This window comes from Lithobates pipiens, unplaced genomic scaffold (genome assembly GCF_037356315.1).
Source record: "Lithobates pipiens isolate NorthernLeopardFrog02 unplaced genomic scaffold, aLitPip1_a1.2 Scaffold_27, whole genome shotgun sequence".
NCBI lineage: Eukaryota > Metazoa > Chordata > Amphibia > Anura > Ranidae > Lithobates > Lithobates pipiens.
In genome coordinates, this window is record NW_027507788.1 from 115,103,181 (window position 1) to 115,128,257 (window position 25,077).

Sequence of the window (25,077 nt, forward strand, 5' to 3'; positions counted from 1 at the left end):
GTTTTTTTTCTTCAACTCCATTTCCAAAAAAGTTGGGACGCTGTGTAAAATATACTTAAAAACAGAATGCAATGATTTACAAATCTCATAAACTCATATTTTATTCCCAATAGAAAATAAAAAACATATGAAATGTTTAAACTAAGAAAATGTACCATTTTAAGGAAAAAAATAAAAAATAACTTTGAAACTGATAGCAGCAACACATCTCAAAAAAATTGAGAGAGGGAAACCAAAAACTGGCAAAGTAGAACCTTGATTCCAAAAAAGTTGGGGCAGGGCCATGTTTACCACAGTGTAGCATGCCCTCCTCTTTTATCAACACTGTAAATGTCTGAGAACTGTAGAAACCAGTTGCTGGAGTTTTGGGAGAGGAAGGTTGTCCTATTCTTGCCTGAGCATATTCTTCTCTAAAACCTAGATATACCTTTCAGCATTTTTTTGACAATTTTTAGATTTAGCTTCTCAGAGTTTGGCGAACCTCTGCCCATCTTTACTTCTGAGACACCCTGACTCTCTAAGATGCCCTTTTTATACCCAATCATGTCACTGATCTGTTGCCAATTAAACTACGTTGCAAAATGTTCTTCTAGCTCCAATTATTTTGCCAGATTTTTGCTGACTCAATTTTTTCAGAAATGTTGCTGCCATCAATTGATTATTTTTTTCTTAAAATGGTACATTTTCTCCACGTAAACATTTTGATATGTTTTCTATTTTCTATTGGGAATACAATTTGGGTTTATGAGATTTCCACATCATTGATTTCTGTTTTTTTGTAGATTTTTTTTTATAGCGTCTGAACTTTTTGGGATTTAGGGTTGTAATTACTAGTTTCCCTAAGAGCTGTTGCTGTTAAAGCTTTGGCTGTAGAAAATCATGTATTGACGGAATTATGCAAACAGTATTTTTTTCCAGATTTTTTCTAAGGTTTTAAAACACTTGACATTTTGAGTTTTGGGAAATATTACAGACAACAGTAGGTAAAAAGCCAGTGTCTAATGCTCACAGTATTTAGAAATTGGCAAAGGCAGTATATGGACATAAGTCCTAATTGCCTTTGCCAGTGCTTTGCCATATTACATGAAGCCCAGCTATTGGCCTGGGAATTGCCAACACATTACCATAATATACAAAGCCCTGCCAATGACCACAGATGTTGGGCATTCATTACTGTATTTTGGGCAAGTTACAAGTGCTATTTCTGTACTCTTTTGTGAGTGCAAATATGCCTTTATATTATACATTTTCCTCTGTTCTTATTTTTAACATTTTATATAATTTTTATGAGGAGCGGGGAACTAAATATATTTATGATGTAAACGCTTAATGTAAAGTTACTTATATTACAAAAACTTTAGCTTTTACAAGGAAAGGAAATTGCAGAGGGAAGTATTATATACTTAATTATGACATGCAAATGAATACTTATTTGCATTTGCTTTTTAGGAGAAATTTGTAATATGGTTAGCAAAAACCAGGCAAAATTTTCATGGACAGAATCTTTCCAGGGACCATGTAGACCAAAGTATAACTAAAAGGAAAAAAATTTTTTTGTTTTGGATAGAATGCTGAGGGATTAGAAGCCCTGTCAGTTTATCATGCTGTCTGTGCTCCCATTAAGGAGATTGGTCCTCTCTATTTGTCCTGTTTGCCATTATGATTGAAAGTGAAAGTAAAAGAAAATCACCAATGGAGACCCTAGTTCTGGCGACCTGGGGGTCCCCAAAAATTCCCTTAATTTTCAGGGATTTACTCTCACTTCCTGTTTGGCTATGGGACAGGAAGTGAGTGAAATTTTTTCCCAATGGGACCTAGATGGCAAAAAATAAATATAAAATCTGACAGCGGTTATAGCCCTCCATTACTCTATCCAAAATCTAAGAAAAAAATGTTGCTTATAGTTCTACTTTAAAGTGGGAGTAAGCTCCCTTGGTTGATTTTTACCTATAGGTACAGTAAATATCTCCTAAAAGTGCACTGTTTAGGAGATAATTGCTTGTGAAGCCGCCGGCGACTAAACCACAAGCATGTGCTCTGAAGGAACAGCATGCCTGTGCCATTCCTTCAGAGTCCTTTGCCGTGATGGCATCGTGGCTCATCCAATCAAAAGACCAAAGCCTGCCAATCTGGAATGAGGACCAGGTGAAGATGGAAGCCTGGTCAACGGTGACAGCGTGCCTCTGCAAGGCTTCATTTTAAGGTAAGTTTTACATAGTGTATATATTTGTATCTCTAATTCAAAAACATTATATTGTGTGTGTGTGTTTTTTCCTTTTTTATTTTTTGCTGCTATTATCTGACTTCCTGTTATAGAATGTTTATTCTACATGCTCCCACTGCATGTAGGAATGTATCCACCCTCTCTTGCTCTTTCCCAAATTGGGATTGGCAACTATGGGATTTTTAGTGTGCACAGGGCAGTAGACATAGCCACAGATAACATGATTGTCTCACAATACTGCCTCTCCTATGCCCAGTCTATGCACTGCTGTACCGGGGATAACACAAGGCCAATATCAAGTCAATTTTAGGAATTTATACTAGTTGCATTTAAAATACATTTAATTACTATACAACTATATGTACGTAAACTGTGTGTTTGACTATCTGTTAAGATGTATTTTTTAAATATTACAGCATAAAATGGCCCTGTTACTGATTGAGGTTAGTTCTTTGTGTGAGTGTGCATCAGAATTTCGAGGCATTACAAGTGGAGGTTGTTTTATGAGCAATTCCCAGTTTGCAGAAACTGCTAGTTGGTTACAGATGGACAAGAACATTTATGACAGTTATATTATTTTTTTATCACTCTGAAATAAGGATTTATAGACCTAAATCTACTCCTGGGCCTCAGAAAACTGGGCAACATGGGAAACGCCTGAGCACAACAATTACAGTTCCTATTTATCGTTTTATTAGTGTGCTTTATCTTTCTGCCATTTAACACCTGTGAGTAGGCTCAGTATTGCATCTGAATGGAGATAGCAGGGCTCAAGTCCTGCAGGAACGCATGGGAACTGAGTTCCTGTACTTTTTCCACAACAGGAACCAGCAGCTGCCGACACAGCTCGCAATAGTAAGTGCCGCACACCTGACCATTTAGGCATTGCCAGTAGGGGGTCCCATGACAGCTTCCGCTTTGATCTACCTGTCAATCACAGCTAGCTGACGGGTAGATCAGGTCTAGGTCTATCTGACGGGTAGATCAGGTCTAGGTCTAGCTGACAGGTAGATTAGCTATTCTGCTCACAGGACATGCAGGGAGAGAGGTGACTGAGGGAGGAACATCAGTTTGGGATGGTAAGCTGGGCACAATACCTGGCAAAGTTTAATGCCAGGAGGGAAGTTTATGTGGAAATATGTGAAGGGTTGGAATAGCAGCGAGTGTGTGTTGGAGCCCTGCAGAGTTTTCAGCCCTCCAAGCTAACATACATCTCCTAAGCAGGAACACATCACTATCTCCCCAAGCATTCTGTCCAGATAATGTGCAGTTAATTTATGACCTTTCCTTTTAACCCTGTGTTATCCAAACTCTGTTCAATGAAAAGTGTAAACTTACCACATAAACACTCTATATACAAAATAACATTTCCCAATAAAGATCAGTACATGATGTTCACATTTGCATGGAAGCACAATTGAATGAATGCTGATTATTCAGAGAATTACCGTATTTATGTTTATTGAGGATTTTTTTTTATGTACTAACAGTTAAGCTTCATACATACAATACGAAAATTGGATGAAAAATACCACTTTTGAAGCGTTCTTGCATATGAGCGTATCATTTTTTTTTTTTATTGTATTTTTATTAAATTTCAAAGCAAGTACAAAATAATCAAGCAATGAAATGATCAGTAAGCAGAAATAATCATAGATTATAACGTAAGCGTTAACTACAGAAGTCAGATATTAATGTCCACAGATGCAGGCACAAAAGTGAACTGCAAAACTGCTACAGTTAAAGTAAATAACATACAGTTTATGAAAAACGAAAGTCAGTGCGACAATAGGCCGGAGGCCAGAGATAGACAAAACAACAAAACAGCCATAAGAACATCATGGTGAATCTCAGGGGAAGGGGAGAGAGTCACCGGACTAGTACATATAGAAAGTTATTGGGAGGGGGAAGGATGGGCGCAAAGGCCGGAAAGGATGTACTACCACCGGCAACTGCAGCCGCTAAGGGTGTACAAACAGGGGGGGACCCAAATTCCGATCGATCCCAGGGTTCCCAGACTTTATCAAACTGGGAAACCAAGTCATGTACCGAAGCCGCCAGGTACTCCATTCTCCGTATTTCGGACACCAATTGGAGAAATCTAGGCCAGGGGGGAGTTGCGCCAGACAACCAGCATAACGGTATGAGCCTCTTAGCAGCTAATAGAATATATGAGATCAGCCGGTTGGTATTTTTGGGTAGGCCTGGGATAGGGAGACCCAACAAACAGTGTAGATGATCGATCGGAAGGGACACCCCTGTCACCCCCATCACCAACGATCCCACCTCTAACCAAAAAGGACGTATCAGGGAGTACTTCCAGAAGATGTGGAACAATGACCCGATGTCGAGCCCACATCTCCAGCATCGTGGCGAGACTGAGGGATCAAATTTGTGGATGACGTTGGGGGTCCTATACCAGAACATGAGAATTTTAATTGCCGTTTCCCTTTGCGTGACACACTTAGAGGACTTAAAAGTAGAGGCCCAAATCTTATCCCATGTCTGTAGGGGGATAGGTTTGTCTAACAACTGAGACCATTTACTCATATACAGATGTGTAAGTTCATTTAAGGGGGTCGACTCATGGAGGATTCAGTGGATAGAGGAGATTAGATGTAATTGGTGGGGACCCTGGGCGCAAAGGTGTTCAAAAGCCGTGGGATTGTCAAGGGTTAAGGTCGGAGATTTGGAGCTGAAAAGGTGCCTAACCTGTAGGTAAAAGTAAAACGAGTGCTTGGGGATGTCATATTTGTCACGTAAGGTTTCAAAGGTGTGAAGCCTACGCGAGATGGGGTGCACCAGGTTTCTAAGTTGGAAAAGGGGGGGCCTAACCACGTGAAGATCCTGCCCAAAGACAGTCCATCTGGGATACTGGGGTTGTTTATTTATTTTTTTGGTGGGCGAGTGGATCTTGCCCACACTTTTTTGCCCAGGACTTGACCCCTGTGAGATAGGTATAGGAGTAATATGGGATTTTCCATCTTTTTTTACACATTGGCAGATGACGGCGAATGTTACATGACCTGGCAAATGTGTGGCAAAACTCTTTATTAAAGCATACACAATCCAATCTTGCCTCTGTGTGTAGTAGAATATCTGTAGTAGAATGCACTTGAAGTGGATTGTAAACCTTTGAAATGAAAAATGAAGAAAGGATACTCTTTTATAATGTGTGCTTGCTTCTATTCAAAACATTGAGTGTGATTTCTGTCAGCAGTCTAGTTCCTCTGCTATCTACATGTCATTTCTGACAGGCTGTGCTGGTTCAAAGTGTTCAAGGGAGACAGGGAAGATGATCCCCAGCACCCAACCTATGGATAATAGTCTCAGCTTTGAATGAACTATTAGAGTGTGTAGAGGGAGTTTCTTTAAATTCAATCAAATCACTAAAACCCCTCCCCCGTGCAAAACCTTCCAATGTTGCTTGGTATTTGATCCATCCTCTGTAGCAGTGTGAAAACCATGCTAGCATTATGGGACAAAAATGAACGAAAGCAGAATTTAGCAGTCTGTTAGTCTTTCCTTCCGTACATATCCATGAATGAGGCTGTGTGATTGTTTCTCTATGTTGTAAATGTTTAACTTTGCATTCTAAAAGAGAGTGAGATAGTGAGAAACGGGAAACATCTGAAACATATTTCTAGTTGTGATTGTAACGTATCTTTTCTATTAAAATAACAAACATATTATACTTATGTGCTCTGTGCAGTTGGTTTTGCACAGGGCAGACTGGTTCCTCTTCTTCTCAGGTCCCTGGCTGAAGTTCTTGGCCCCTCCTCCCTGTTGAGTGCCCCCACAGCAAGCAGCTTGCTATGGGGGCACCCAAGCTAAGCTGCAGCTCGGTGTATATATTCAGACACAGAGCTGCAGTTCGGCCCCGCCCCACCCCCTCTCTCTCCTGATTGGCTTCTGAAATTGTCACTATCTTCATATCTTAATATCTCCTGCACTGTGTGATAAGTCCAAATGTGCTGTTAAACTCATATCTTGACGTATTGCTGTGTGTGGATAATGTGATCCTCACTGCCCTCAAAAGACTGGGCATGTCCAGTTTGACTGTAGGTATAGGAAACAAAGAAGGCATATAGGCCTAGCGCAATCCTTAAAACATGTTTTATTGAATATTATAAAACGGAGGTGAATGTACTCACAAACCAATGCTTACATTATAGCCTAGACATAACATCATCTGCTTAAAGCGGGGTTCCACCAAAAAGTGGAACTTCTGCTCATTTGATTCCTGCAGATACCTGTCTAATACACGTATTTGCACCCACTTCCGGGAATAGACTCCCGCGGTAGTCATGCCCCTTCCCGCATCCCCCCGCTATCTCCTGGGAAACACACAGTTCCCAGGAGATAGCGGGGATCACTTACGACACGCAGCACTACTCGCACATGCGCACTAGGGAACCGGGAAGTGAAGCCGAAATGCTTCACTTCCTGATTCAATGGGAATTGCGGCAGCAGCAGCCGAGAGCCGAGCTATTGCTTGGCTTCGGCTGCCGACATCGCTGGACCCTGGGACAGGTAAGTGTCCATTTATTAAAAAGTCAGCAGCTGCATTATTTGTAGCTGTTGGCTTTTAATAATTTTTTTTTTTAGGTGGACTCCTTTTTTAAGTCCATATAGATAAATTCACAATGCTCGTAGATACATCAACTAACGCATTTTGAGGTAACCCTCTTCTTCAGAGCCTTGTCTAGATGGCTATTGGTATAACTGAGAGATTCCTGTGGTCTGATTCTGTGTCTCTCAGCCCGGTGCTGTCACTTTGCAGATTCTCCTGTGCCCAGGCACTCGTGGACATCACTGGATAGAGATGGGCTCAGATAAAAATATTGGGGGGTGCTGAGGGGGCTGCTGCACACAGAAGACTATTTATCCTAATGCAAAGACTTCATTAAGATAAAAAACCTTCTGCCTTACAATCCCTTTAATAAAACATCCACCAAAAATAGTCTCTGCTTTGGTTGGTGTTGGACCATTCCAGTTTCCCATGGGTTCTTCACTGATGTCCTGCACCAGAAAAAGTGAACTGATCACACTCCTATGGTAGCTGTGGCCTTTCCATCCATGCTACCTGGTCTTACTCATAGAAAATCACTTAGAAGGCTGGAGCATTGCTAACCATTGTAGGAAACTTACAACAGAAGCCTGCCAAAGTCCCAGACAGCACTTAGTGCCCAATGAGCAATCGGTGCCAACCTTTTTACATCAAAAACAGGGATAATGGCTTTGCCGGTAAGGTATCCACTCATAAAAGGCTTCTTGCTGAACTGGAAAGGGTGAAGAAAAGGGCAAGAACCTTCACTTGAAGAAAAAATTAATTGGCTGAATCTATTTACCCCTGTGAAGTGGCAGTTAAAGGGTATCTTCAGGTTGTATGAAAAAAAATAAAAGTGCTGCTACAAATACTATAGCTGTTGACTTTTAACAAAAGGAAACTTACCTGTGCAGGGATCTAGTGCTGTCTTCACCGGTCCAGGGGGTCTCTGGTACCAACATGTTTACTTTGGAAAGCCACCTGTGACTCCCTGCATCTTCAACGCCGAGGGGGGCTGACTTTCGGAAACAAGTACCTGTCAAAACCAGGTACCCGCTTCTCAAAAAAAAGTATCCAAAAATAATAGAGGGGGGTAGGAGGTGGGAAAAATGCCCTTTTGGGTGAAGTTCTGCTTTAACCCCCTAGAGCTGGTGAATACCTGCCCTTTAAAGGGTTTAGAATGCCGGGAGGCAGGGTGGGACTTATTGTCATGTGACGGCCATGATTGGCGGTCACATGATCGGAACATTCCCGAGATGCAAAATATGAACAGGAGCTTTCAATTAGCCACCAGTAACTGTGCCAGGAACGTGCAGGGCCAAAGCCCAGCCACTGAGAGGCCGCATATTTGTGTGCGTTCTGCGCTAAGGAGTTAATATGAGCTTTTAAATGTTTTATATAGTAAACCTCAGCTTTGACTTTTTTATTGGCCACTGGAAAATACTACATGAAAATATATATTTTTTACATTTTCCATGCATTTTCCATTTTCATGCAAATATTTTATTCAAGTGTTCTACCAAGTTAAATCACTATCTGCCCCCACATAAAACATATGCTAAGTTAGAACCTCTGGGACTTGAAGAGAGGAAAGGCAGTGGGACTGAAGTAGTCCTAAACCATCCTGATTATTGTAGAAGTATTCACTTGCACCAAGGCAGCCTACACCAACTACTACTTTTTTTTTTAGAACATATTCTCAATTACCTACAATTGTAATCAGTTGCAAGAGCTATGATTGCTCCTTGAACTTCTGGTCGGGGAAGGTCAAGATGTGAGCACTGTCATGGTCACATGACCACTCATCATGGAAGTAGAGTACAGTGAAGCTTCAAATGAAGATAGCAAAAATGAATGAATAGGCTGCAGACACAAAGAAAAGAGCAAACATGCAGAGTCTTGTAGATTGCTGCTATAGATCAGATTCCATATTGAGGGTTTAATAATACTTTAAGAAATGTGTTTCCATTTATTTCACTATGGTATTGCATTTGTTCTCAGACCTTAGCCAGCGTTGAAAGTAAACTTTTTCTTAAGCCCCATACACACTATCAGATTTTCTGATGAGTTTTTCCTTCAGATTTACCAAAACCATGTAGTGCAAGGGCCTGCCTGATTGCATACAAATTGAAACTCTTAGCCCTTGTACACACGGTTGGAGATTCCGACGGACCTTTTTGTCAGATATTCTGACTGTGTGTGGTCTCCATCGGAGACAAAATGCTCCGATCAGACATACTCCGATCATGTGTAGAGAATTCCGATCGGACAAAGTGCCACGCATGCTCAGATCCAATTCCTACACCAAAGCTATTGGCTACTAGCGTGAACGTAGTCCCGTCGTAATGAAATAACGTCATCACGCTCTGAACGATCGGATTTTCCGACAACTTTGTCCGACCGTGTGTATGCAACAGTTTCGGACAAAATCCGTCGGACAAAATCGGATGGATTTGGTTGTCGGAATGTCCGACCGTGTGTACAAGGGCTTATGGTTTGACCTCATATATGGTGAATCTGAAGGAAAAACTCAGCAGAAAAACTGATAGTGTTTATGGGGCTTCACAGGAACTCAACTGTGTCCACCAGAACGTTCCAAGGCACAGTACCACCGGGAGAGGGTTGAAACTATGCAGTTCACTTACAATAAGGAAAGCAGCAAAATCACATGTACAAATAAGTTAGAAATGTCTCCTCTTATTGACTATATTAGTAACTGATCATGTATGGCAGCAGATACCATAATTCTTGTTGTTGTCTTCTTATTTTATTGAGGACACGGTGCATGCAAATAAAAATAATTAGGATGCAGCTCTCCTAGCCTGACGAGTCTTTGATCTTAAAGGTTGTGTCTTAATGTTTCTTTCAGTTTTGGTAGGTGATGCATCGAGCAGCTTTGTTCTTTCGTTTGGTATATTTAAAGTGCACGCCAACAATCCTTTGTTCTCGCTTTCATTCATGGTGTATATTCAGGGAATGTGGTTTTACAGTGCTGTGATCTCCTATTCTTTATGTAGAAGGGTGGAGTCTCCAAGCCATGTGCTCTGTCTTTGTTCTTCAGCGTGCAGTCCGGCGGTGTGTTTTTTGTTTAGATATATTTAGAAAGTGGTCACAAATCTGCATTTCCATTGTACAGTTCAGTGTAGTATTTTGTTGGGTGTCTGTTGTCTATAGGTCACCGGGTGGCCAAATATGGACAGCTCTCTGCACGCAATGAACCTGATTTGTGACGCTTGCTTAGCGAGTAATTATAACTGTTTTTTGTCATGCACCGAGCTTTCCACATTTTTGTAAAATCCCTGTTCAAGAGAATAAGCGATCATTTCTTTTTCTTCCATGAAGAGACAGGAAAGAATGTTCCGCCAGGCATCTACTGCTGTCAGCTGTTGTCTTAAGTAAAGAAGGTTTTGGGTCCTTGTAGCTTCTTGATACATTTGGACGTGGGTAATGGTTTCCTCACCTGTCACTATCAGTGAGATATCTGTTTCGCTCTGGCCTATTCTACATAAAAAATATTGGTAGAGTCGACCATTTTAGGTAATCTGAAAATAGCCAGGATTTTTGCACAATAAACTAGAAGTAGTTTAGGTATATATGCCACGGATAATGACAACAAGGTGTGGACTGGAATAGATAATGTTTCATTGGATAAAATTCAAATAAACAAATATTCCACCGCCAACTAACGACATCTTAGGGCCCGTTCACACTTGCTTCAAATTTAGCACACGTAAAAGCACCTACCGCTTCAACATGCGTTTATGATGCTTTTTTAAGCTTTAATGAAGCTTGGCAAATGCCCTGTGTGAGTTGATTTTTTATTTGTTTAAAAGGGGCCCAGTAGAACCCCAGCTCATTAGTACACCTGTTCAGCAGATCCCCAGCTCCTTAGTATCCCCATTCTGCAGATCTCCAGCTCATTAGTATCTCTGTTCAGCAGATCCCCGGCTTGTTTGTACCTCCCTCAGCAGATCCTCTGCTCAGTAGTACCTCCAGCTTTGCTGATCCCTGCTCAGTAGTAACTCCCAGCTCTGCTGATCCACCCACTTGGTAGTAACCTCCAGCTCTGCTAATCTTATGGCTTTCTTATCCTCTTCTATCTCTGGTCCCTGCTCACCTCTTGCTATATTGCTTCCATGCTGCACACCACATGTGACATCTGCTCTGGTCCCCCAACTCCACTGATCCTCTGCTGCCCAGTCCTCAGTCTATAGTCCCGTTCACCTTCCGATATAGCATTCCCATGTTGCACACCCTCTAGTTGCTCTGCTCTAGTCTGGACCCACCTTCCTGCTGTTCTACACTGCACACCAGATGTGATGTCTACACCAGACACTCCAAAAATATATACACATGAATCGGAAGTGACTACTGATGACCTATTTCCAGTTTGCTTGTTGGTTCCCCAGTGCATCCTGGGTTATCTCATACCTGCAATACCTCCAAAACAATCCAAAAGCTTCATGTGCTGTAAGCGAGCATTGTCATAGACTGCTTTGAAGGACCAATAAAGCAACATGAGGAATAGATTTTGAAACACAGCAAACATGTGTGAACAGGACTGTAAGGTAACCATTTTATATAGTGAGAGGTGCTTTGATTGGTATTCAGAGTGCTTTAAAAAAGCGTGCCCAATGTCACATCTTGTAGCAATTGTAAACAAGTCTTTACAGTAAGAAGGAAACATATACAGCTTAGCAAACAACCAGTGAATTCTAAGTGCCAGCTTTTACAATAAACGATTTATACCAAAGTGTCCATAGCCTTAGGGCTTCACCACTGTCACTAAGACAAAAAAATGGGGGATCCAACATTTTACAACCTTCACCAGAACAAGAGGTTTGGGTAAATCTCCAGTGGGGAACATTTTCCTGAGACAACTGTCTAAGTCAGGGATCTCCAAACTGCGGCCCTCCAGCTGTTATGGAACTACACGTCCCATGAGACATTGTAAAACTCTGACATTCACAGACATGACTAGGCATGATGGGAATTATGGGTCCTGAACAACTGGAGGGCCAGAGTTTGGAGACCCCTGGTCTAAATGAAGAATTGCTCTCAATTTCTAGAGATTTCTTCTCACTTCCTGTTGTTTTTCTGGGTCAGGAGATGAAGGGATCTCTCACCAATGAGAAAGGCATTAAACATGAATTTAGTGTTTAGATCAGAAGATTGGAGTGCCACAGTAAAAGGTTGAATTTCAGAAAAATTATATTTTGTTCCAAATCTGTAATACATTTGCTATTATATGCGTTTCGGGAGCCTCACTCTGCAGTCCTTATCAGTTTGGGTTTATAATAGCTGCAGTATTATGCATGATAAATAGCACAACACCCAGAAGACTAAACTGGCCATACATTAAAGTGATTCTAAAGGTTGTATTTTTTTTTAATAACAGACATGTCATACTTACATGCTCTGTTTATTGGTATTGTACAGGGAAGGCCCTCTTAATTTTGAGTCTCCCGTGGGCAGTCCTGTCTCCTCCCCCCTTATGAATTCTCCCGATAGCAAGCTTGCTCCTGAGCAACGCTCTTCTGAATAGACATTGTCCATTCACATAGTTACATAGTCAAGTTGAAAAAAGACACAAGTCCCTCTAGTTCAATCATAAAAAAATAAATAAAATAAAAAATATCATACAATCCCATATACCCAATCCTGTACCCACAGTTGATCCAGACGAAGGAGGAAACCCCCCCCCCCCCCCCCAGAAAAGCAGGATCCAATTTGCTACAAAAGGCGAAAAAAATTCCTTCCTGATCCCAGAGAGGCAATCAGATTTCCCCGGATCAACTTTACCTATAAATGTTAGTACCCAGTTATATTGAACATTTAGGAAAGAACCCCGGCCTTTCTAAAAGCAATCTGCTGAGCTGGCCAGAACCACCTCTGGAGGGCATCTATTCCAGCTCTTACTGTGAAGAAACTTTTCCTCTAGACGTAAAGCATGCCCTCTTGTCCTCAGTGTTGATTGTAAAGTGAATAACTCAACACCAAGTTCACTATATGGACCACTTATGGTGATCATACCCCCCTTAATCTCCTCTTATCAAGAGTGAATAAATTCAGTTCCTCTATTCTTTCTTCATAGCTGAGCTCCTCCATGCCTCTTATCAGTTTGGTTGCCCTTCTCTGCACTTTCTCCAGCTCCCTGATATCCTTTTTGAGAGCTGGTGCTCAAAACTGAACTGCATATTCCAGATGAGGTCTTACAAATAATTTTTACAGGGGCAAAATGACATCTCTCTCTCTCTGGAGTCCATACATCTCTTAATACAAGAAAGGACTTTCTTTGCTTTGGAAACCGCAGCTTGGCATTGCATGCTATTATTGAGCTTATGATCTACCAAAAGCCCCAGATCCTTCTCCACCATTGATTCAACCAGTTGTATGTATGATGCATGCATATTCTCAGCCCCCAAGTGCACAGAGGAGCCATGAGTGGCCTGGCTCCGCCACCCACTCTCTCCTCATTGGCTCACTGGCTGTGTGTGACAGCAGCGGGAGCCAATGGCTCCCGCTGCTGAGTGAGGCAATAAGGAGTAAGAGACCTGGGAGAGTTCTCATGCACATTGCTGGATCGAGATGGGAATCAGGTAAGTATGTTTTTTACCTTCATGCAGAGAATGCATGAAGGTAAAAAACCTCCTGCTTTAGAACCACCTTAAGCAAATTTTGCCTGGTTTCAAAATAACTGGCCAAAATTCAGTAAGGGTGGCACTACCCTGTGCAACATCCTTCAATTTAAAGGTTAAAGGTCGCAATGTGGACAGTTATCAACCGAGCATCTCCTGCATCCATTTGAATGCAGGCACTGTTCCGGTATTTTCTGACATCTGGTGGTGCCAGCTATCAAAATACAAAAGCAACAGCAGGAGATTGGTGTATCAATGAATTGGTGTGTGGACAGCATAGGAGAGATAATTCCAGGACTTCCCTGAGGCTGTGTCATGCAATGTGTGGCATCAGAGCTGCTGGAGATTAATGGAAAACTTTTCTTAATTCCACCGAATCATAAACTAATCAGAAAATAATAGGTATGCAAACCACTGTAGAACCATGAATGGTAACATATGTAACTTTCAATGGTCACGCAGCAAAGCTGCATGAGTAATCGTTAAGAATCGTTATCACAATTTTTTTCCCCCTTGCGACCTCGACAAAGTATTTCCCGATTCTTTCTATGCAGAGAATTCTCTCTGCTCTGCTGTAGCCGACAGCCGTCAAAAGAAAGGAAAAAAAAAAGGGGCAGTCTGCCAAGAATCACAACATTCTTTAGCAATGGAACTTAAGTATATACATTGTGACGATTTGTCCTTTAGATCAAAGGAATATACTTTGGTGTGTAAATGATGAACCTTTTTCTGACATTTGTTGGTTTCAAGTTAAAATATAATTTTTTTGCTTTTACTTAGAACCCCCAAACATTATATATATATATATATATATATATATATATATATATATATATATATATATATATATATTAGAGACCCTAGAGAATCAAATGGTGGTTGTTGCAATATTTTATGTCACACTATTTGTGTATTTGGGAAAAAATTACACTTTAATGAATAATAAAAAATAAAAAAAAAACAGTAAAGTTAGCCCAATTTTTTTATGTATAATGTGAAAGATTTTACGCCGCGAGAATCGTGATCTTTTTTTTTCTAAGCAAAAAAATAGTGATTCTCATTTTGGCCAGAATCATGCAGCTCTACCATGCAGTAACATAAAATCACTGCCCTACAAATGATGTCATGGGGACAGACATGCACTCTGTACAGTGCTGTATAATGCATCAGCACTATATAAACAGTGGAAACAAATATATTTCATTTGCAGTTCTGCTGAATATTTCTAGGCACAGCTTTCCTAGCCATTGCCACTAATTTTCACAGATTTTAGTACAGATAATTAATTTTAATTTTAATTTACAGTAAAGTCATGCATGCCAGTAAGCAGGGTCTTTTCTCAGTTCTAATACTCTGATACTTAATTTACCACTTAATTACCTGCAGTAACAAAAGCTACATTTTTCTAGGTTGTTGCACTTTGTAATGAAGTAGCAATAGGGGATTCTCAGGGGTTTGATTTACTCATACAAATCATTCGGGCAAACTGTGTGCTTTGCTCATTTGCAAGGAGAAACTAAAAGCTGCTTATGGAGCTCTTGTCTCTTACACACAATCGAAAATTCGGCCAGCAAAAGACCAATGAGAGCTTTTAATTGGGGGCCCGCGTGTAGCCTCCATTGGACTTTTGCTGGTGGAATTTCGGCCAGAAAAAGATTGAGAGCATGTTCTTAATTTTCCAACGGAAATTCCGATCATCTGTGAAAATTCCAACGCACAAAATTCCGACACATGCTCGGAAACAATTCGACACATGCTCAGAAGCATTGAACTTCATTTTCGTGGCTCATCGTACTGTTGTACGGTCGCAATTTGGTGTGACCACGTGTAGGCAACACAAGCTTGAGCAGAATTCTGTCGGAAAAACCATCCAAGGCTTTTCCGACGAGAACTCCAATCGTGTATACGCGGCATTGGAGTGTGATACAGCAATCTCCTATAAAACCATAAAAGAGTATTTACAGGTCTGAAGTTAGGAAGCAAATCATAGACTCACAGACAGGTGATTCTTGTTTGTTGAACTAATACTGTATATGTAGCTTTGTTTAGCATTATAGTTATCAAACCATCTGGTTGAGTGAAGGTTTTTAGAGTTGTTTAAAGCGTATGTTAGGGCAAAATAATAAAATCTTATTCAGTACATTTCTGCAATATCCGCACATTTCATCTTGTTTTAATATTTTATGTCTGCACCAGTTCAGATATCAGGGCGTGCTATTCCCCATAAAGTTTTTCGTCTGCATAAAATGTTGTAAGCATGTTGGTTTGGAAAAACCAGACACATTTGTTCAAGAGCTTTTGAAGGGTTGTAGAGTACAGGAATATGGAATGGGATCGACTGGAGAAGGTAAAGTATATGACAGAGGACATTCTGCTTAATAACATTCCATCTCCCCATCCATGAAAAATTCTTCATCGACCAAGTTGACAACTCCAATATAGGAAGAGGCCATTTGAATGCAAAGTTGGTCTTCAGCCTAAGTATTGTGGACCATTAGAGGGGCAGGTCTAGAATTTTAAAAAGGACCTGGATTGTTTCCTAAATGCACAAAATATAACTGGATACAAATATTCATAGGAAAAGTTGATTCAGAAAATGTGTAATTGCCTGTTGGGGGATCAAGAAGGAACTTTTATCCCCCCAGCTGGAGCAAATTCGATAATTATTTATTGGGGGGCTTATTTTTGCCTTCCTCTGGATCAACTATGGGTATAGGATTGTGTATATGTAGGTTTTCTCTTTGTGTGTGTGGGTTTTTTTTTTTTTTTTATGTTGGTTGAACTCTGTGTCTTTTTTCAATCGAATTGACTATGTAACTTCCAATTTCTGATAGTTAATGTGGAAATTGAATAGTTCATCGCGGGTGGCAAACTCTGTGGTCAGGTTAGGAAGGCTAATCTCAGGGTTACTCAAGAATAAAAGGAAAGGTCATCTGCGCATTCAGAGACTTTATAAGTATATTTCCTGACTTGGATCCTGGAGATACCCAGATTGTGTATTAACCCTTTAAAGATCCTGCTAGTAATAAATAATACCCGTCAATCTGGCAGAAATGCACTTAGCTTCTAATTTCTAGATTCTGGGCTGCCCTGGGCAAAACCAACTTCACAGAGCAGGTAACAATACTTTACAATCACTTTAACCACTTGCCACCTGCCCACCGTCAAATGACGGAGGGAGGTGTGGCTCTCGTTCTGGGTGGACATCACAGAACGGGCGCTCTTGTGCGCCCCCGGGGGTGCACAGCATGACGTTCGAGGCCACACCGTGTTGCTAGGACATGGCGCGGCCCGATCTCTGTAAAGAAGAGCTGACGCAGCTCTTTTACCATGTGATAGGCTGTGTCCAATCACAGTCGGTCACATGTAAACACGAAAGTGCCGTGAATCAGCTCTCCATGCCTCACACTGACACAGTATGTGGCGAGGAGAGCCAATCAGCTGCATCTCCTTGCAGGGGAGAACAGGGAAGGTAATCATGGCACTGATTACAGGAAAGCTGCAGTAGTGCCACCAATCAGTGCCCATGAGTACCCATCAGTGACACAAATCAATGCCCATTACTGGTGCCAGTCAGTGCCTGCTTATCAGTGCTGCCCATCAATTCCTATTAGTGCTGCCCATGAGTACAGCCCACCAGTGCTGCCTATCAGTGACCATAAGTTCCACCTCTTCAGCGCACATTAGTCGGGGAGAAAAATTACTCTACTGACAGAAACTAAGAAAAACTTTTTTTTTTTTCAAAATCTTCCTTCCTTTTTTCTTTTTCTTGTAAAAAAATAAAAAACCCAGCAGTGATTAAATTCCTCAGAAAGAAAGCTCTATTTGTGTGAAGAAAATGATTAAAATTTTAATTTGGGCATAGTGTTGCATGACTGCACAATTGTCATTCAAAGTGCGACAGCGATGAAAGCTGAAAAATGTCCCGGGGAAAAAAGGTGGTTAAAGGGGTTTTAAACCCTCACAGGTTTTCACCTTCATGCATTGTATGCATTAACTTCCCCCAGACCCCCCCCCCTTTTTTTCTTACCTGAACCCAATCGTCCAAGCAACAGAGACAAGCACAGCAGCTCCAGCTGCTGTCTCAGGTCCTCATTGGATAGATTGTCAATCAAATCCAGTGACATGGGGGGCGGGGGCGAGTCCTGCTGTCTGACAAGTGTCCCCATGGAATGCGGCTCTCCATGGGGGCACTCGGGAAGAGGAGTAGCCAGGAGCGCTGTGGGGAGACCCCAGAAAAGGAGGATTGGGTCTGCTCTGTGCAAAACCCTTGTGAACTGGAACTTAATATCAATTTAATTTTAATTTCCATTTCTTATCGCTGCGGCCAAAAGCTTAATTACATATTAAAATAACACTAACATAAGTGAGATTCCTTGCTTGGCTCTGTAATGGCTGTGAAAGGGCATGGATCTGGACCTGTATCAGGAATATCACATATTTTTTCTACTTCTCAGATCTTTATGAGCAGACTCATGTAAATTGTACCTGCCTTATCCGTGATGTCCTTACCTGGTTATGACATGATTATAATCTCTTGTTGAATTAACAATAGACTCTTTGTCCTTAAAAGATCTCTTATCTGCTTCCCCAAACACTTTCAAGTTTTTATTAGATGACAGTAGAAATAGATTGCATCATTGGAGGCAGAATAAGAAAACAAACATACACTGCTGTAAAATAAAGTCATTTTTGAATTTATAGTTATGTTTGGAAAGGTCTAATAAGAAGCTTAAAAGTGAAAATGGCCGATCATAGGTTGCCCATAGACAGGTAGAGACCTTCCCAAGAACAGGAAAATTGAGTCAGGAGCTTACTATTCAAAGAGGTGCGTGTTCAAACACAACGATTGGCATTTCTATTTTCTGGATATGATGTTTCTACCAATTATTTAAGTAAAAGATATCCAGCCACGCTAACAGAGTCACAGCTGCACCTCCCGAGCTCCCTCTCAGATCACAAAGGTATATTCTGAAAGATGAATTCTAGATAATCAGATGAAAGATGCTTTTTATCTGCCAAAAGTATTTGTATTTCTGTCCATCCAGTTCTAAAATGTATACAGCTCTGCTACACAGCACCCTCTTGCCTGGCGGGGGAGGGAACTTGATCTTTCTGTGGTGCAGTTTCACTTTGACTTACAGGTTTTCTTCTCACCTCCAGCCTATGACTGGACGGTAAAGAGGATGCAGCCAGCAGATGAGCCAACTTTGTCAATCTGTTCTATCCTCCTATCAGTATGCTCTTTGTACTACAGCACATCTGATTGGGGCTCTTCTCCTCTAAAGTTTAATAAAATGTCAAATTCAAGTTTCAAAAAATACATTTGAAGCCCAAGTAAACTCCCCCCTGCCCATCCCTCTTCCTGTACCCCAGCTAAATGCTAGAATGCAAAAAAAAACTTTTAACACCCTTTCTACTCACCAAAGCCTGTGTCACATGACTTTCAGGTCCTGATCATTTACTCCTGCTCTGTTTTCTCCTGGTGAAGTCCTTCTTTGGGTGTCTACACCACCGTCTGCATGATGTGGACACTATCTTTTTGGCTGTTTGGTTAGAAGGTTCTCTCAGGATCCAAAAGAAGAATGGAATCATCGTAAGAGGAAGGCAGTAAACTGGTCAGCAAGGGATAACCTGCACATCTGGATAGGTGGTCCCTACAGTAAGAAACAGAGATGGGCAAGGGACCTAAATGGTGGAATTAGGGAGAGTGTATCTTTCTTCACCTGGTATGCCCAAAAATCTCTTAGGGAAGAGGGTGTCCGAAAAGTTGACTTGAAAGATTACAAAGCTTCAATAATCTTTGTGCGTCGTAGCTACCTGGAGTTCAGCTTTAAGGAACATAATAAAAAATATTTTCACGTATGCACAAGCATATTTTTTAATCCTATAAAGTATCTAAAATATTACTATACATATTTTTAAGTAAAACGATTACACTGGTTATATTGGTTTAAACCAGGATTTTCCAAACTTGATAAACAAAAGGCCATTTTACTGCCCTTCAGACTGTAGGGGGGGAAGGAGCATAACTGTGGACATTAGAAGTGGAAAATGCCCCAACATCAGTAGAAGGAGGAATAGTGGTCCATCTTTGGTGTCAGGGGAAGGAATAGTGTCCCATCTTTGGTGTCAGCTGTCCCATCTTTGGGTTCAGTGGAAGGAATAGTGCGCCATCACTGGTGTTGGGAGGAATAGTTCCCCATCGTTGGTATCAGTTGGAGGAAAAAATTCCCCATCATTCCCCATCATTGGAGTCTGGGAGTTATAGTGCACTTTCTTTGGTGTCTTTGGTGTTCTATTGTTTGTATCAGTAGGAGGAATTATGCCTTATTGTTGGTGTCAGTGAAAGGAATGGTGCCTCATTGTTGGCATCAGCAGAATGAATAGTGCCCCAAGGGCCAGACACAGGCAAGCAAAGGGCCTTGTCTGATGTTATTTGTTGCTCTTTTTTAAAGTGTTACTAAACCCACAACAGTAAAATCGTTCTGTATATGCAGTAAAGCATGCTTGTTATACTCACTGTGGAACCTAAGGGGGTTAATCCTCCACATTGTGTAAAAAGGCTGTTTGATCGTGTCTTCTCTGATCCTCCCCTTCTTCCACAGTCTCCAATCCATCTCCTGATAGAACAGAGCCTTGGAGCACTCTGCATATGCTCAGTGTATTACTAGAGAGTTTTTTTTCCTTGTTTTTTTTTTTTTTTGGGGGAGGGTGCATGTGATCAGCACAGGTCCAATCAGCACTGTCCAGACAGATGGTCAGGGTTCCTGCAGCCTGATAGGACAATCAGAGTAGAATGAAAACTCCTCCTACAAGCTTTAAGCAGACACTAATAAAAGTCACAAGACTGCTGTAACTGCTGATGAGAAAATGCATTTAGCAGTTTATGTTTACTAAAATAATTGCATTTCCATGTTCTGTGTACTGTGGGAGGCCAGATATAGTGAATGCAGGGTCCTGGGTTTAGTAGCACTTTAGAGTTCAGTTTAACATCTTAATACAGATTTCCAACACAAATCCAAAAACAATGGTTATTCCTCACTATTGGATAGCAGGCAAAGCCATACAAAGAATTAATTTTACATTCTGTGTATCCAAAACCCTGATGTGTAGTATAGATAGAGCCTGAAAATACAAAGCTATTTATTCCAACTTGCAAACAGTTTTAGTCTTTCTGTATTTTATTTTAATTTGTTGTAGTAACTCTTTTCTAAGCCTCACCTGCTTCTGTAAGGCATGTGGATGTAAACCGGAATATAATGTTATGACCATTGGGAGGCGTATAGTCTTCACATTTCAGTTTAGTAAATCAGTCTAAGGGCAGGTGTAGAAGGCAGCTTGAGAGGCCATCTGAGTCCTGCCTGCATTGAGATGTGCTATTGAGATGCTTTACACTGTGCTCAGCAAAACAGCCAAGCACACACGCACACAGCGGGACTGCTGTTCGCAGGGTTCAATGAATTTTATAGGCAGTGGGCAGGGGGAGCCGCTAAGCGCCATCCAATGCTGGCAAGGACTCACATGGCCTATTAAGCGTCTGTCTGCACCTGCTGTAATGCATCCTTCCTGCATCTTCAGAGACGGAGGGCATGAGCAGCAAGCTTATGACTTTAGTAAATCAGACCCTGCTAGTCTGCTCGTGAAACAATCCTTCGATGTTAAAGAAAATGTCTAGGGGAACTTTTATTTTTAAATCGGCATTGCTATGCAGTGTTTTTTTCTCTCCTTTTCAAGGGCAGTACACATTCCAAAGTAAAAAGGATGCTAAGGGGGTAGATGATCATTTTCTGCATATGACAACATTTCCTGTAGACATCTGCCAAATCAGAACTGCTGTGAGATGTAAAATATGATTACAGTCAACAATCCGCTGTACCACTAACTATACAGCATTTCAGATGTTACCCTTGCATACTGTTGTGTATGTGATTGGGAATGTGAGCAGATGGTCTAATACTGAACGACGTGTGCCCATACATCTGCTGTGCGCGTTTGTCATCCATTTAAATGGCTGATCCTCATTCAATGTAGCCAGCTCTCACCTGACCAAACAATGATGGGATTTAAAGTTATACAGAATACAGAATAGTCATAAAAACAAAAAACAATAATATACAAAAATATCTTATAATATGCAAAAAATATCTTTATTCACACGATTGTACTCCAAAACCTCCCATGATGTGATAAATATCTTTTTCATTTGTTTTAACTGTGGGTTATGGTTTCAGGCTACAACATCTGTTAAGATGTTTTATACATTATTGATTTTTTTGTTTTTCGGTTTATTTTTTTCTGTGGCACACCTGAAGCTATTGTCTTGGAGTCAGAGTGAAGCCCCATTCTTAAGCTGGCCATTGACAGAGTGATTTTCTTTCCTGCAGCCATGGGGTGCAAGAAAAAAAAAAACTTGTTTTCCCCATCAACACAGTGTTGACAGTTGAATCCCTCCCGTGGAGCCATTGTGTTTGCTAGCAATAATTACATGTAAAATCTGGAAGGTTGATTGAACCCAAATTGATCGATCAACTTGATATTTTGTGTTTTTTTTTTCCTGTGGAGCGGTTTAACTCTCAATTTATAACGATTTAAACTTAAGCTGGCCATAGAGGGATCGAAATCTGTCCGGCACAGCAGACACCATCCGAATTTTCATCAGTATATGGCCATACCTGTTGGACAGAAGTTGACCAAACAACTTGGAAAACGGTTATGTCAAAAAGGAGTTTAACAAGACTCGTGGCCACTCATTAAAATTAGAAGAAAAGAGGTTTAACCTTAAACTACGTAGAGGGTTGTTTACTGTAAGAGCGGCAAGGATGAGGGGCATTGATAGTTTCAAGAAACTATTAGATAAGCACCTGAAGGACCACAGCATACAGGAATATACAATGTAATACTGCCATATAATCACACATATAGGTTGGACTTGATGGACTTGTGTCTTTTTTCAACCTCACCTACTATGTAACTATGTTGTCGATCAATGGCTGTAGCCGCTGATCAGTGTATTCTAAGCCCACATACACACGGTCAGAGATTTTGCCAACCAAATCCGTCGGATTTTGCCCGTCGGATTTAGTCCGATGGATTGTGTCTGAAACTGTTGCATACACACGGTCGGGCCAAGTTGGCGAAAAATCTGATCTTTTAGAACGTGATGATGTAATTTCGTTACGATGGGACTACATTCAGGCTAGTAGCCAATAGCTTTGATGTAGGAATTTGATCTGAGCATGCGTGGCACTTGGTCCGATGAAAATGCTCTACACATGATCTGATTAGGTCCGTCCAGCCCAGTTGGTCGGGAAATCTTTCCAACATGTTGGAAAATTGGGTCGGACGGAGATTCGGACTGAATCAGTCCGATGCATACCACACACAGTCGGATTATCTGACGGCACGGTCCGATAAGACTCATTCCGACAGATTCTCCGACCGTGTGTACAAGGGCTAACAGCATCAGGTTCCACTTTCAGAATACAATGTCACGGCGGTGGAGATTCATCCATCCAACTCATTTGAGTGGATGGAGGAAACTGTTCATTTTTTTTAACTCATCTGTGGCCAGCCTCAGTCTCTGTCTAAGATATTTTAAGATAATTCATTCTCTCTCCACCTGGAAAAGCAGTGCTCTTCCTTTTTTGTTTTGTTTTGTTATTTTGGAGGGCTCTGTCACATGCCTGATGAAGGGGACCTGCATGCCCTTGAAATGTTGCATATGCACTATTGATTTGATTGCATAAATATTTGGACTAATGATAATGATTAATACATGGTGTGCTGGCAACACATTATTTTCTATATGCTTATACCAGTTTACCTGCTGGTTGTTGTTTCAGCACCCTTTTATCCCTGGAATACCCTAGAAAGAAGTGATGGTATAGAGTGATTTACTGTTGGAGTCCATTGCCCAGCTCCAGTTGTCAGTGGGGGGGGGGAGTTATCAGCAGTGACTTCCTCGCTGATAACCCTCCACCTCAGTGTGTGTGTGTACTAATGCAACCCAGTGTAGATGTGGGTGACAACATTGATGTGTATTTAATGCAGTCCCTGCAGTAAAACCTGAAGGATGGCCGGATAGCTCAATATTCATTTAAGAAATAACAAGATTTGGTTTGTGCCATTTTTACATTCATATGTACTTTTTTCAAGGATTTTTTTGTTGTTTTGAGGTTTTTTTTTACATACATTTTGCATTTCTCATATTAATTCATATATCCCTTTTCTCTTTCAGGTGTCCATACTCAGATGGTACTAGTCAATGATACAGTCTCGGGATTCGTTGGCACAAATGTTATCCTTCATTGCAGTTTTGTCAATCCCATGCCCAATGTAAAGATCACACAGGTCACATGGCAGAAATCGACAAATGGCTCTAAGCAGAACGTAGCTATATTTAATCCTTCAATGGGTGTATCAATCCTTCCTCCATACAAAGAACGTGTGGTCTTCCAGAGCCCTTCTATTCGTGATGGTACTATCCAAATGAATCAGTTACAGCTAGGAGATGAGGGACCATACATATGTGAATTTGCTACATTCCCTACTGGAAACCGTGAGAGTCAACTGAACCTCACAGTACTTGGTAAGTTTATTGTTATATTTAAATGTAATTTAGTAAATGCAGTTATTTATGTCTACATAATTGTTACATAACTATTACATTGACCTCTTTCTAATATCTCATTGGGTTTTCAAAGTAACCAGACCCTAAGATTCTTTATGATATGATGCCAGTTTCGATGGCTAAATTTGCTATACAGTTAAAAGGCTTTACAGCTAAATTCCTTTACAATGATTATGGTCCTCTGTCCCTCTTTCCGCCTTATTTGTCTCTCATTTTGGTCTGATATATAGTTGTATATAAAACCCATCTTGCGTTCCTCACCCTCCTCCTTCTCCTAGTCTCAGGTGACATTTCTCCTGATCCTGGGCCGCCATTCCCAAACTGCAAGCCACATCTCCAATACCCCTCCCCCTCTGGCAACCACCGCAATCCACTTAATTTAGTTTCTATCCCCCTGCTTCCTCAAAGCAGCCCACCTATCTCATGCGCCCTTTGGAATGCCCACTCCATCTGTAACAAGCTAACATCTGTACATGACCTCTTCATCTCTCATGGCTTTAACATATTCGCCATAACTGAAACCTGGCTTCAAAATTTGGACTCGGCTTCTCCTGCTGCCCCCTCCCATGGTGGTCTCCATTGGACTCACTCCCCCAGACCCAATGGACAGAAAGGAGGTGGAGTTGGATTCCTTCTATCCCCACAATACACCTTCCAAGTCCTTCTCATCCCCCCTTCTCTTTCCCTCTCTTCTTTCGAGATGCACTGTATTCATCTGTTTTCTCCTATTTCTCTGAGAATTGCAGCAATTTATCGGCCTCCTGGACCAGTGTCTCGCTTTCTTGATGACTTTGCTGCCTGGCTACCCTACTTTCTCTCCTCTGAAATACCCACGATCATTCTTGGTGACTTTAACATTCCTGTCAACATTAACAACCCAACTACAGCAAAACTTCTCGACTTAACCTCATCTTTTGACCTAACCCAATGGACACATACTTCCACTCACTCCAATGGTAATACCCTTGACCTTTATTCTCCCATTTTTGCAACCCTGGCAACCTCATAAACACCCCCTTTCCTCTCTCTGATC

General features: G+C 41.2%; 1 protein-coding gene across 4 annotated transcripts in view; it reads left to right on the forward strand.

Annotated features, from left to right (window-relative positions):
* NECTIN1 (nectin cell adhesion molecule 1) overlaps window positions 1-25,077 on the forward strand; it is a 440,283-nt gene that overhangs the window by 120,684 nt on the left and 294,522 nt on the right. For all 4 annotated transcript variants that reach the window (XM_077457381.1, XM_077457383.1, XM_077457384.1 and 1 more), the window contains exon 2: window positions 23,652-24,002. In XM_077457381.1, the coding sequence (XP_077313507.1) occupies window positions 23,652-24,002 (351 nt within the window). The remainder of the gene's footprint in view (window positions 1-23,651; window positions 24,003-25,077) is intronic.